The sequence below is a fragment of the Megascapheus bottae genome, chromosome 6 (genome assembly GCF_031878675.1).
Source record: "Megascapheus bottae isolate mThoBot1 chromosome 6, mThoBot2.hap1, whole genome shotgun sequence".
Taxonomy (NCBI): domain Eukaryota; kingdom Metazoa; phylum Chordata; class Mammalia; order Rodentia; family Geomyidae; genus Megascapheus; species Megascapheus bottae.
The window spans coordinates 24,607,595-24,622,327 of record NC_143514.1 but is presented as its reverse complement, the minus strand read 5'-3'; the positions used below and the strand labels follow the sequence as shown (position 1 = coordinate 24,622,327).

The following is a 14,733-nucleotide window of genomic DNA, read 5'->3' as shown; positions in this document are numbered from 1 at the left end:
AGAAGGGGTGGGTTTAATACTTGATTGGAGGTAATCTCATCCTAGATTGTGCTATGCTCTACTGAAAACTAACTCACCATTCTAAGAAGCAACATGAAACCCAAAAGTCTTTTACCTGAAACTTTATTGGGAAACAGCATAAAACACATAAACATTGTGAATGTAAACTGTGTTGTTACCAAAAATTGAAGTTTCCAACATACCTGCTGAAAATTCTATTTTGCAAAACTATGAGATTTACATTGGCATTGTTCTTATTCTTATTATTAATTCTGTTGCAAATGATTATTCAGCTACTTCTACTTCATACACTGAAGTCCTCTCTAACAATTTACCATTAGATTTTTAATCTTTAAATATCACTTACAAAAAGATTAAACTGTTCAATGTTAGTTTTAAAATGTCTAAAAATAATAAAAATTAAAGTGTATCATTAGAGTCAGGCATGGTGGCATACACATATAATCTCAGATATTAAGATGGGAAAAAGAATTATGAGTTCCAAGCTTCCCAGGCCAAGTTAGTATGTGTCCTAATCTTAAAAACTACAACAAACAGGTCTAACAAGTCTGAAGTTCTGAGTTGTTCGGTTTAATGTCCCGCTTCCCCTGCTATACATACTACATACCATTAAATTCTAAAAATGTTGTTTATTTGAAGGGCTGCATTAAATAATACTATGTCCAACCGATTGCCAAAATATTACATTTGCCTTTAAGATACTACTTTAACAATAAAAAATAGGTGATTTTTCTAAAGTATAGTTAACTCATGCTAAAAGCACAGTTTTTCTTTTTCTGTTTTTTTTTTTTTTTTTTGCCAGTCCTGAGGCTTGAATTCAGGGCCTGAACACTGTCCTTGGGCTTTCCTCAAGGCTTGCATTCTACCACTTCAGCCACAGTACCACTTGCTACTTTCTCTGTCTATATGGCTTCAGCCACAGCACCAGTTCCCACTTTTTCTGTGTATGTGGTATCCAGAAATCAAACACAGGGATTCCTGCATACTAGGCAAACACTCTACCACTAGGTCACACTCCTGGCCAAAAGCATAGTTTTGTTATTCTGTCATGAGAGGGTAATGGGAAAACCATCTATTTACTTAAACATAAGATAACTTTGTACTTTTTAAAGTCAACTAAAGTTCAAGAAGGAATTTTGCTTTCATTGATCTGGAGAGTAAAATTCTATTGTCAACAGCTTACAAATCCGTATTATATTCTATTCAGTATGATCTAATATGGAAATACTTTTGATGTCCAGGTAATTAAAAAAATAGAAAATACTATAGAGATGATTGAGTTTTGATTTATTTTTTGTTTGTCAGTCATGGGGCCTAACCTCAGGGCCTGGGACTTTCTTCTTTGTGCTCAAGGTTAGTGCTCTACAACTTGAGCCACAGCACCACTTCTGGTTTTTGAGCTGTTAATTGGAGATGAGTCCCTTGGGGACTTTTTGGCTCAGGTTGGCTTCAAATCATGATCTCGAGATCTCAGCCTCCTGAGTAGCTAGGGATACAGGTGTGAGCCACCAATGCCTAGTTCTATAGGATTGATTTTTAAGTAGTTTCCCAGACATTTTAGTGCAACAATTAAGAATTAGGAACACATTGCATAGTTCATTATGAAATGTCTTGAGAGACAAATCCATAGAGATGCAAAGCATGTTTGTGGTTGCTTAGAAGATTAGTAGTGACACAAAGGTAAAGGACAACTAATGAATGAATCCTGGGTTACTTTGGGCAATGAAAATAACCTAAAATATGATAGTATAATGGTGGCAGAACACTGTAAATATACCAAAACTACCAGATTATACACACTGAAAGGATGAATATAATGGTATCTGAACTATGTTGCAATAAAGCTGTTCTTAAAGAAACAAAGAATTAGTCAGTCTGAAAAGGAACAGAACCAGCAAATTTATCTTGGAAGCTCTCGGCCAGGTCCAGTTGGAGAAGCTGCTCTCTGGCTCAGCTTGTCCAACTGGAAGGGGCTGAAAGGACTCTAATTCCTAATGTCTAGAATTTGTTTCAACTATGAGAATGAACTTGACCTTTGAAGTGTGGGTCAAAATGTTCCCTTGTCCTTCTATCCTGAAATGTAACACTTGTTGGTGTTATGCATCTGTAAAACATTTCTTCCAGACTGTCTGTTGTGGTTTCTAAACTGTTCCACTTCTCAGATTCTATCTCAACCTGGTATATAGTTTCAATGGCCTAGAAGGTTCCATACATTCTGTTACACTACTTGTTAACCAAATATAGTTACTGCAGATTATCATGTGTAAACTTGAATCTAGAGAATACATTTTTTTTTGTGACAAAACGGCAGGGACACTTTAAAGTTTACAAAATTTCCATAATGCTGTAGTGACTAAAGAGTGGCTTTTTTGCTAGCTTTTTAACTATGACTGTTTTTGTTTTCTGAAAAAAATACTCTATAAATTTTCTACAAAGTGTATGCACCAAACATGGGTGTGCAGTAGGTCCAGTACCTACTTAAGATTGCTGTGAGCCAAGTATACACACTAATAACAGATGTGGAACAGAAGTATTTTATATTCTGAAAGTCAAACACCAGGGTTAGAAGCCAAAATATAGTTTACTTCAAATAGACCTTCTAAGAGAAAGCTATATGAGAAAGAAGAAAGGGCCTTCCCTTCTGTAGTTAGCAAGATAAACATCTATAAAGTAAGTCTAGGTGACTTAAGGATGTCATTTTGCTCATGACCCCAAGACAGTGATATTTTTGTCTCTGTAGGAAAGAAAAGCAAGGGTAGTTTTCTTCTTTGTCTAAATTTATTTATTTATTTCAGTACTAGAGATGGAATCCATGGTCACATGCTTGTTAGGCAAATGCTCTACCACTTGAGTTAAACCCCAGGCTTTGCCAAACTTTAAATCTAATATAATTTGTTTACTTATAATCTATTGCTGTCAAGAATCATCTATACCTTGACAACAGTGTTCTAGGTATTATTGAGAGTAAATTCAATTTTTCTGACTCATATTTTCTTCAAGTCTGACAAGTCAGTTCTGAAATAAACTTTTCAGATCATTGGAGCCACATAAACTTGCAAGGCCAACTTAGTACAAGAAAAATACTACTGATTAAATAAAGCAGGGACCCTTGTAAATTCTTTCTGAAGGCAACAACAGAATTTTTTGATTGCTATACTTTGGAAGATTTATACTAAAAAGAAATATACTTGAAATTAAGTACAAGATATGAAATCTACAGGGATAAAGAAAATACAAATATTCTTTCCAGGACTCTTTCTTCTGCAGAATCATTTTCAATCATGATTCAATACCTGGTTTATCCTGTAAAGAAACTAGCTCATATAAGACATGCTCCAAGGAGCTCCTCAAAGATAGCCTGTAAATCATGCAAGATAGAACAGAACTGATACAGTATTGAGGAATACTGACTAATACAGTCTTCTAGCACCTTGTTACTTGATTTCTAGAGAATGAACTTTTTAATATTCACAAAAAGCAAAATGTTAGATAATAGCAAGCTCTTGTGTTTCTCTATCATCAATGGAACGTATTAAGGGTACTTAGCACTCCATGGGTGTCTTGATTGAATAATTGATAATGGCTTTGATCTAATTTTAACATGTAAACAAAGAATGAGGGGTAAGAACTGTAATGCTTTAATAACTTAAGGCATATATATAAACATAAATGAAATAAAATCATGAATACAAGATTTGGCATCAGGGGTTTATGCCAATAATCCTAGCTACCCAGGAAGCTGTGATCTCAGGATCACAGCTCAAATCCTATCTGGGAAAGTAAGTCTGTGAGACTCTTATTGCCAATTGACCAGCCAAAAGCCAAAGTAGAGCAGAGGCTCAAGTGGTAGACTACGAGCTTTGAACACAAAAGCTCACAGACAGTGCCTAGGCCCTGCGTTCCAGCCCCAGGACTAGCACTAAAACCAAAAACAAAGAAACATGCAAAAAACTAAGATGATGAATAAAGAGTTTCATGAAGCACTAGCCTAAGACCAAGAAATAAACAAATGTGTTAATGTACCTCTTTTTAAATACTCTTTGAGGGGCCCGGGAGTGTGGCCTAGTGGTAGAGTGCTTGCCTAGCATGCATGAAGCCATGGATTTGATTCCTGGGTACCACAAACACAGAAAAAGCCAGAAGTGGTGCTGTGGCTCAACTGGTAGAGTGCTAGCCTTGAGGAAAGTACAAGGACAATACTCAACCCCGAGTTCAAGGCCCAGGACTGTCAAAAAAAAATCTACAATTAAATACTCTTTGTACAAGCATATCAAATTACTGAAAAAATAATTATCTTACCTCCAACTAATGGTCCTAGTTAAAAAAAAAACAAGCAGTACAGTGATAAATATCAACTAAATCCGTGAACACTGGGTAAACTGGGCATTTTATTAGGAAAAAAAGTTTTGTGAAAAGTAAGATATGAATTAAAATGACTTCTAACACAAATGTTAAATTTTAAAGAACACTATAAAGCTACATGACAAATAATATCCCCCTTTAAAAATAATTACTCCTGGCCAGGAGTTTGGCCTAGTGATAGAGTGCTTGCCTAGCATGCCTGAAGACCCAGGTTCAATCCCGCAGTACCACATGCACAGAAAAAAGCTAAGTGGTGCTCAGGCTCAAGTGGTAGAGCACTAGCCTTGAGAAAGTCCAAGGACAGTGCTCAGGCCCTGAGCTCAAGACCAGGACTGGCAAAAAAATAATAATAATTACTTTTTGAATAATCAAAAAAGTATGTTAGGCAGATACTAGTGGCTTACACCTGTAATCCTAGTTATTTACAAGGCTGAGATCTGAGGATTTCACTTCAAAGCTAGCCCAGGTAAAAAGTCCATGAAACTCTTATCTCCAGTTAACCATCAGAAAACCGGGAGTGGTAGCTCTGAGTTCAAGCCCATGACTAACCCAAACAAAAAAACCCAGTATGTTCTTTTTAAAATATAAACTGGTAACATCATTTGTATGTGACTACTGTCTAGGAGAAGGTATAAATTACTTTTAAGTCTATAATTTGATTGTGAAAGCACTGACATCACTAAGTTAGTCCACAACAACTTAATTTCACACTAGTGTTTGCTCCGGGAAATAACTAATCATTACAGAAGCATAATAAACAGCAACATCTCCCCAACTCTAATAATTCAGTCTTTGACTCTGTTTCTTTGCTACTTGTATATATGAAATGATAATAACTAATATTTTTGCGAACTTTTTATATCAAACACATAGCTTAAGTTCTGGGAACCCAATCAGTAGCCAAGCAGGTTTATGCTGAGTAATATTTAGAAGAATATGAATTCAGATATTACAGTTTTCATGACTGCAATTATTCATTATATTAGCCATCAGTATTTTATTACTATACTTAAAGTATAATTTGAATCCTGAATGACTATTGAATGGCCAAATATCTTGATAAACAAATCACGTCTTTCTCAGCAATGTGAATGGAGACATGGAAAGGAAAAGGATTATGGATTTCCATCTAGAGAACTGTGGTCAGTTCTTAATTTTCCAATTTTGCTTAATTGGAGTTAAAGATATCAAGGACTTTCCTGCCCTCACTGCATTTAAACAGTGATCCTCATATCTCAGCCACTGGCATTCAACCTATAATGGGAACTGAACTCAGAGCCTTAAAATTGGAAGGTGAGTGCTCTACAACTTGAGCCACACAGAGCTCAAAGGATAAAAGGTTTGAGGACAATTCGAACATTGTAAATAGGTAACAAATTACACTTTTGGCATCTTATTCATAGGGAACTGTATGATTACCCAGCATAATCCTGAAAGAAAGTTCTAAATAACTTGTGAAAAAACTGAACGAGCAGATTTCTGTGTTTTGTGTATTGCTTTCTACATTACATAATTTGCGATTGCTTTTTGCTTTAAAATGATCAATTTGTAATATATTTGTAGTTTTAGAAAAATTATACTTTATACTGTTCATATCCCATTTTATTATCATTTATATATTTTATTCAAGTATATCATAAATGTAGTAAAAACTATTGTGAAATCGCTATTGTTGTCCTCACACATCATAAAACTGAGTGTAGCACATATCTTTCTTTAAAAATTTATTTCATTCATTATGAAAACACCATAAGTGAGCTAGGTATCTATGGGTTATGTCTGTACTTCTAATTACTCAGGAGACTGAGACCAAAAGCAATGAAGTTCAAAACCAGCGAGGGCAAAAATTCCAGGAGATTCAATTCCCTCCTTGAAAAAAAAAAAAAAGAACAGCAAATCTGAGCTGGAGGGGTAGCTCAGCTGGTAGAACACCAACCCAATAAGCCAGCAGAGTGAGCTCAAGGGCCTAAGTTAAAACCCTAATACTGGATCCAGTTCAGTAAGTATAAAATGGTCTCAAGACCTCATCCCTAGCAATAGCTACATGTAGTGGTTCTTGCCTGTCTTCCCAGTCAGAAAAGCAGCATGAACGGGAGTTTTGTGGTTTAAGCTAGCCCAGGGAAAAATATGAGGACCTATTCCCAAAATAAATGAAACAAAGGACTATGGTAGAATGCCTCCTTGGTAAGTACAAGGCTCTGAGTTACCACAAAACAAATATACACACACAAAAATTATAAAACCCTCTAGAGCCTGAAGTTGAATTCAGAACATCCAGGACACCTGGACATCTGGTCATGGGTAAGTAGGCTAAAATATTGTTACCTTTAGTGTGCAACATTTTAGACATTATGATGAAGGCAAATCTTTCTCCTACTAGAATAGTAAAATGAATTACAAGTATTAAATGTATTCTTTTTCTTTTCAGTTGGTCATGGGGCTGGAACTCTGGGCTAGGGTGCTGTCCCTGAGCTCTTCAGCTCAAAGCTTGGGCTCTACTACTTTGAGCTACAACACTACTTCTGGTTTTCTGATGGTTAGTTGGCGATGAGATTCTTGTGCTCTTTATGCCCAGGCTGGATTTGAACTGTGATCTTGAGATCTCACTCTCCTGAAGTAGCTAGGACTACAGGCAGGAGCCACTGGTGCCTGGCTTTAAGTGTATTTTTTTAATCTAAATTTCCATTATATTCTATTATTTAATACTTTGATAAAGTGGTAAAAGTCAAAATATTAAATAAGATGTATTATGAATAACAATGCATTCCAATTTTAGTAAGAGAGAAATACACACACAGTTATTTTTTCTCTATTATGAATCTCAAGAAGACTCAACTTACTTGTCTTCCCTTTATACCCTTCTTCCCATGGATTCCAGGAGGACCCTAGAATACAGAGAAGTCAAACCAAATATTCTTGAATGGATTAATTACTACAGATCTTTTTCACTCAAGTATAAATGATGGACCTATACCATCTAAACGAGTATGGTATTTAGAAACCTTCAACATAAAAATTTAGCTGAAGAAACAAACCCCTTTTGTCAATTAGTTTTGATTTTATTGAGGAATTCATTCACCTTATCCGTACTCTTTAATGGGCTATTGACATTTACCTGGTGATAATAGTCACCTGGCTACACTAGTGATGGGACAAGATAGATCTCGTTTTCCTTCCTCTCTGGCTGACTATTAACTATGTACTGGCAAATCCTTAATTATATGTGAAGCTAATCTTAATATACAGCCAGTATTGGGAAAACAACAAGTTGGATGAAACTATCATCTTCAAGATAATCATGCACCTATATCTCAAGTGACAATGGATTTTCTGGTCATACAAGAAGCAGTAGGATATCACAACGAAGCCCCCAAGCACCCAAGCTTTGCACACAGAGTGTGGGTTTTTCCATTGTTGAACTGGTCCTGGGGCTTGAACTCAGGGTTTGGGCACTGTCCATGAGCTTCTTTTGCTCAAGGCTAGTACTCTATCACTTGAGTCACAGCTCCATTTCTTGCTTTTTTATTGTAATTGGAGGTAACAGTCTAGTGGGCTTTCCTACTTGGGCTGGCTTTGAACCATGATCCTCAGATCTCACCCTTCTGAGTAGCTAGCATTACAAGCGTGAGCCACCAGAGCCCAGATGACATGCAAAATATGTCCATTTAGAATTGATTCTAGTACAGGGTGATTTATGAGTCTAGTTTTGAGCATGATTGAATACAAAAATGTATCTTTTGAGCCTGAATTTTTTTGTGGTTCATGGGGCTTGAATGTGGCCCTGGGCATTGTCCCTGAGCTCTTCAGCTCAAGGCTACCACCCTACCCTTGAAGCAAGCCCCAATTCAGTTTTCTAGAGGTTAATTGGAGATAATAGTCTCAGGTCCTTTTGTGCCCAGGCTGGCTTTGAACCTTTATCCTCAGATCTCTGCCTCCTGAGTAGCTAGAATTACAGGAATGAACCATCATGCTCAGCTGAGCCTCTATGCTACTAACTGAATTCTTTATTTTATGCTTTACTACAAAATATATGACCTATTGAAAATTTATATTCAAGTTTGAGTTACTGAAGCATAAAATAAAAACAAATATAAATGAGTTACATATAAAATTTTCTTCACGATATATTTAGTATGTTTTAATGGAATTTAAAATATTGAACTATATATGTAAAATTTATATTATTTCCTTATAAAAAGTCAGTAAGATTTAAGAATTCTAATTATATTTCTGGAAAGTGACTTGCTTTAAATATAACTTGTTTATTCAATAATATTCCTAATGTCAGAGTCTGGACCCCTGTTGTATATTAATAAAAATAACCACTTTAAAAATAAATTTACCCTTTCTCCTTCAGGCCCCAATTGTCCCACTTCTCCAGGTGAACCAATGAAACCCTTAAAAAAACAAAACAAGAAATCTTTATGTAATCTCATTTAAATTGTCAACCCACACTTTTTTTTTTTTTTTTTTTTTTTTTTTTTTTTGCCAGTCCTGGGTTTGAGCTCAGGGCCTGAGCACTGTCCTTGGACTTTCTCAAGGCTAGAGCTCTACCACTTGAGCCTCAGCACCACTTCCAGCTTTTTTCTATGTATGTGGTACCGAGGAATCGAACCCGGGTCTTCATGCATGCTAGGCAAGCACTTTAACCACTAGGCCAAACTCCCGGCCCCCCACACTTTTTTTATAAAGAATATCACAGTTTTTAAACTTCAAGCTAAGAATTTCAGTTTGTATATTATGCCAAATGAAGCTCTATTCATGAAACTACAAATGGCCATAAAATGGGGAGCCTTATATGTACCCCTTCAGGGTTTTACTGTGGTCCACTAAAAAAGCGCATAGATCACATCCTGCCACCTAAAAGACTCTTCCTGAGGATCTCATACCCCCATATGTGACTCTGCCTCTCTCTCAGAAGTAGTCTGCAGGGGTCATCACTCCTGTTCCCTCAGCAATTAGGATTATCAAACAAGGAAGGACCATGAGATAAAGAGGGGAACTGGTGGGAACATAGGGATAAAAAGTAATGCATGAAATATATATCCCATCTTGACCCTTCTGGTTTCCATAATGCTTTGAGCTCCTGATCAAATACTTTTTGATAAAAAATATTTTCCTCTAATGCTGGGGTGCCTGTTCAACTGATGGAAAGAGTCAGGGCAGGAATGCACAAGCTATCAAGCAATCAGCACAAAGTTCAGAGGCATAAGCACAGTACAGGCCTGCACTAGAAACACCACTTTCTGAGGGGACGCCATTGGACTCCACGTTGGGCCCTACAAGAATGGATGGAAAGCCTTGCTACTTTCTTTCATAGCTTTCCTTTCCTTTTCATTAAACTTTATCTTTAAAAAAGAAAAAAGGTGTCATGAAAAAATAGAATGGCAACTTGGGAAGCATCATTTGAGCTGGAGGAAAAAAATTGAAAAATTACCATGAGGATTAGAGAGGCTGAAATGGAGATGGGAGAGGGATTCTTTTATAGGTACAGAAAAGAAAAACAAGGTGTAAAGAATTCGAAGTAGAGATATAAGAAGCTATTTTCACTTTTAAATGACATCTACTTATTGTGAATTAAGAAGCAGATGAGGGTTGGAGTAAATACTTCTATAAAAACAAACACTATAAAACTAAGGCATCAAGAAATTAAATGCTATTTGTATACCCATAGTAATTTTATTGACAATAGTCAAGAGGTGGGTGGAAGTAACCTGCAAATCCAGCAACACATGGAATAGATAAATGAAATGTGGTATCCATATGCAGTAGAGTATTATCCTGCCTGAGGAAGGAATTCTGACACATACCAAAATACAGATGAACCTCAGTGACTATTATGTTTGTATATGAGCCAATAACTCCAAAACATATGTGCAAGATTTTTTGGTGCAGTACAACTTGCTCTTACTTCATTTTCTCATCTTGCATTATGATGCATAAAAGACACTCTCCATTCTATTAGTAATTATAAAATCTGGATAGTAAGCACATGCAACCTTCTGGACACTACTTTTTTTTTTTTAAGAATGCTAATCTCAATTCTTACAACTTTAAGTATATATTACAGGTTTTTTTCCCTACATTAGACTTACAAGTTTACTTATAACCATTTCATGTGAAAAATAAAGCAAAGAGCATGGATAAATATTTAAATCACAGAGCTATTAAAAGAAAGACCACGAAAAACAGAGTAGCCTATTGAACACAAATACCCATTTCTCAACCACCAATTTTTCTTATTATTTCCTCAATTCAAGCAGGCCTGTGATTTCAGTGCAGTGTCCAGTAAGAACAAGTGACTTTCGCTGGGCATAGTGGCCCATACTTCTAATCCTAGCTATTCAGGAGGCTGAGATCTGAGGATCACGGTTCAAAGTCAGCCCAGGCAATAAAGACCTTGAGATTCTTATCTCCAATTAACCACTAGAAAACCGGAAGTGGTGCTTGGCTCAAGGGGTAGGGCGGTGGCCTTGAGCTGAAGAGCTTATGGACAGTGCCCAGGCCTGCAGTCCAAGTCCCACGACCGATTAAAAAAACAAAAAGAAAAATATGTGACTTTTTCTTATTATATCTTTGCGTAATGTAAGGATAAAGACAATACAGCACAGTAGAAGAAGTATAGAGCTGATTTTAGCTTTAAAATGCTTTAATATTAATTAAATTAATATATTAATGACATAAATGTTCTTGATATCACATCATACTTTCTTCTTTGCAGGTGTTTTGTTGCTTCTAAAAGTTATGATTTTTACATCATACAATTATCTCAGCCTTTAGCTTCTGTGAATTCTTTTTATCTTTTTTTCACCATGACTTTTTAGCTTTGCATGCATACATACATAAATAATGGTATTTTTTTTCTTTTTGTGGCAGTAGGCATTGTACTCAGGGCCTCATGCTTGTTAAATAACTGTTCTAGTATTTGAATTATACCCCAGTCCTTTAGCTTTTCATTTGTACAGATACCTGGGCCAGCCCATGTCCTTGAACTTTCCACTTTCACCTTCCAAGTAGCTGAGGTTACAGTCATTCATCCATTCAAGCTACATTACAAACGTTCACTTAGCATGTATTTAACATAATTTTAGGATTTCAAAACTAAAATATATGTAGTTATATAAATATAGTACATTAACACATTTGCCAGATGTCAAAGTTAAGAACTGGAAGTGGATAGAAAGTGATATTGCAAAGCTTACCACTATGAGCCTGTTTCTTCTAGATATAAAAGTGGAAATAGCAAGTATATTCTTTTCAGACTAAAACTGAACAAAATCCAAAGCTCCTATTGAAGTGAAAGTATAGTAAGTAGTTTGTATATTTCATTTCCCTTTTGTAAGCATACTTAATGGAATGATAAAAAAAAAATGTTTACTTACTCGTGTGCCTTTAGGACCGGGGTTCCCTTCTGGTCCAGCCAAACCCTAGGGTGAACAAAAGACATTGTCATCATACTACAATATTTTTAAAGATTTTATCAACAAATAAATTTAAAAGGTAAAGCAGGTATTATTTTCACAACCAGAACTCTATCTAATGAGGATTACGATGTTTAAGGAATTTTGAGTTTTCAGAATCTGAAAGAGGTGACTATATTTATGAGCAAATGTGTTTAGTTATATATCTATAATATATTAATAGCAAATATTTAAATTAGTTCTCACTGAAAACTATCCATGCAATTTTTAGTTATTTCTAATTAATTTGTTGTAAGATATATTCTGATTATTGTTATTGTTGTTGTTGTTATTTGAGGCCAGCAGTGGTCTTAAGAGCACTGTCCCATAGCTTTTTTTGCTCAAGGCTGGCACTCTACCATTTAAGACACACCTTCACTTCTGGCTTTTTTTCTGGTTGGTTAGAGATAAAATTCTTACAGACATTCCTGCCCTGGCAGGCTTTGAACCAAAATCCTCAGATCTCAGTCTCCTGAGTAGCTACAAATAGAGTGGTAAGCTGCCAGTTCTCAGTTCTAATAAATTTTTTGATGGAATACATTTTAAACTTGGAGCCATTGTTCCCATGCTTAATAATTGGTTATTGTATTTGGTAGTGGTAGAAGCAGCAATGTCAACTGTTTCCAAAGTTTTTATACTTGTATCATTTTAAACAGTACTTATAATAGAGTCCTAATCTTTAACACGACTTTATTTTGGTTACTAGTGGTACTGGAACTCAACATGGGGAGTTTTAAGAACATATTATCCAGAGGACACTTCAAATAAGGTAGTTCCACTGCAGATCACAAACACATTTAAAAGACCTACCTTGGCTACAAGTAAAACTTTCTGCAGTAACATTTTTAAATGATTCTTTTTACCATTATCCTTTTGCAATTATTTCTCTATGAGTAACTCATCATTCAATAAATGTAAACCAACTGTCTTGTGAACATAAATAAACTCTGGAAATCAGAGCCTACAATGTATTAATGAAGAGGATAGTTCAAAGAAGTGTAAACAGTTACTGCACCTGCCTGCCAGGGTAGCCAGGTGTTCCAATACTACCAGTAAGTCCTGTCATTCCCTGAAATGAAAAGTTAAATAAATAAAACAAACATCAGCTGCAAAGAAAGCCCAATAAAATAAGTATGGTGTACATGTAATAGACAATTCTGGAAAAAAATATTTTTTCCTCGTAAAAGAACTGAGTCCTAAGCATTGCTTATCTTATTGAAGCCAATATTTTAAGAAAAAATCATCCAAAATGGCTAAATAAAACAGACTACAGTTCCAAATGAGATCTATAATCATGATAAGCCAGAAGAAATTTATTCGAGAGAAAGAGCTGGTGTGTTTAATAATTGATATCTTTGAATTCCTTCTGGATTCAGTCATCCTTCAACATGCCTTAACTATTTGAGAAAATCAAAGTCTGAGATAATCAGAAGGGGAAGGAAACTTCGAAACCATTTCATTCTTCCTTCCTAAATTTAATATATTCTTATAGCAAGTCTGATTAAGCAAGGAGATTAGCTAGTAAGTGCCTTTATCATGACTCAGCTCTCCTGGATAGTCACATACTAAACAGAGATGATGGTGTTTGTCCCCCAAATACACAATCTGGAGTTGTAAACCTGATGATCATGTGCAGTGGTGTGAGGAGGTGGGCTTTTGGAAATAATTATGTCCTGCAAGTGGAGCCCTCATGACAGAGATGAATGCCTAAGCCATTATACAATGAGATTATCCCTACACAAGAGATGAGAAAAATAACATGTTTGGGTTCTCAGTGGCAGATCACTTAGCTTATAAGTGAGGCTAATACCAGAGACTTCCATTCAAGCTTGTTTCCCTAGTGTGAGCTTGAAGAGTAAATAATGTCTCATAATATTTTGGGGAAAGTCTTTTAATTATTCAATTTACTTTAATCTTTATTCCTGCTTTCCTTAAAGTCCCATCTAAATCCAAAAATACACAGACTATTCCACCAGAGATTCCTAATTTGGGCAAACTAATAGAGAGGAGTGAAACAAATATAAGAGGATTCTTTTGTTCTTTATGCCAGCATTATCTGCCTAATGCCAACCTCCATCTCTTTTTTATTCTACGCCTATCCAAACACCTCAATAAGGGTAAATGTGTCATACTACGTAAGTAAAATCTGATTTTTCAATGGATTTTATACACCTAGAAGTCTTAATACATGCCATCTGCACAGAGGAAAACACCAAAGTTTTCCACTGGATGCCTAATTTCTGATAGAATGGCATTAAGCAAAATAAACAAACTCTTAGCATAGCTTTCATCTGGCACAAATATAATCTAGACCAACCATGCCCTAAAATCACTTAGACAAGCAAAGAAACTCAAAAGAAACAACCCCACTCATTCATGTAGCACTTTAAAAATGGATTTATGATGTTGACTCATTCAAATCTGTAGACTGAGTGGAAGAATAAAGATATAGTTCTATACCTAGCCTTGTGAAATTATACTTCTTGGCAAGCATTAAAACACCCTTATGGAATCAGGCAGCCTTCCTTCAGAATCCCAGCACTGCTATTATGTATATATAACATACATATTGTATATACACACACACATATATATATGAGTCTTTTCAATATGATCTGTTTTCTTACAAGTAAAACTAAACAGTAATAACTAAGTCATGAGATTATTTTGTGAAGAAAATAGAACAATGTGTAGAAACATCTTTAAAAGTGGAATGCACTAGTACTGAATATAAAATTGCTTACATATGCAACATATTGAAGAAGTAATTATGCTACTAGATAATAAGTTGCAGTTAGCAATAGTACATTCTGGCAAGTAAGAGTAGCTCAAATCGTTCTTATTATGCTAACTGACACAGATGATATCATTTAGCTATTCCTCAATCTTA

The 14,733-nt window shown here is 35.5% G+C and overlaps 1 protein-coding gene across 1 annotated transcript in view; it reads right to left on the bottom strand.

Annotated features, from left to right (window-relative positions):
• Col24a1 (collagen type XXIV alpha 1 chain) overlaps positions 1-14,733 on the bottom strand; it is a 247,900-nt gene that overhangs the window by 174,830 nt on the left and 58,337 nt on the right. The window contains exons 10-13 of the mRNA XM_090333967.1: positions 12,859-12,912; positions 11,766-11,810; positions 8,727-8,780; positions 7,224-7,268 (exon numbers count right to left, since the gene is read on the bottom strand). Of these exons, the coding sequence (XP_090190093.1) occupies positions 7,224-7,268; positions 8,727-8,780; positions 11,766-11,810; positions 12,859-12,912 (198 nt within the window). The remainder of the gene's footprint in view (positions 1-7,223; positions 7,269-8,726; positions 8,781-11,765; positions 11,811-12,858; positions 12,913-14,733) is intronic.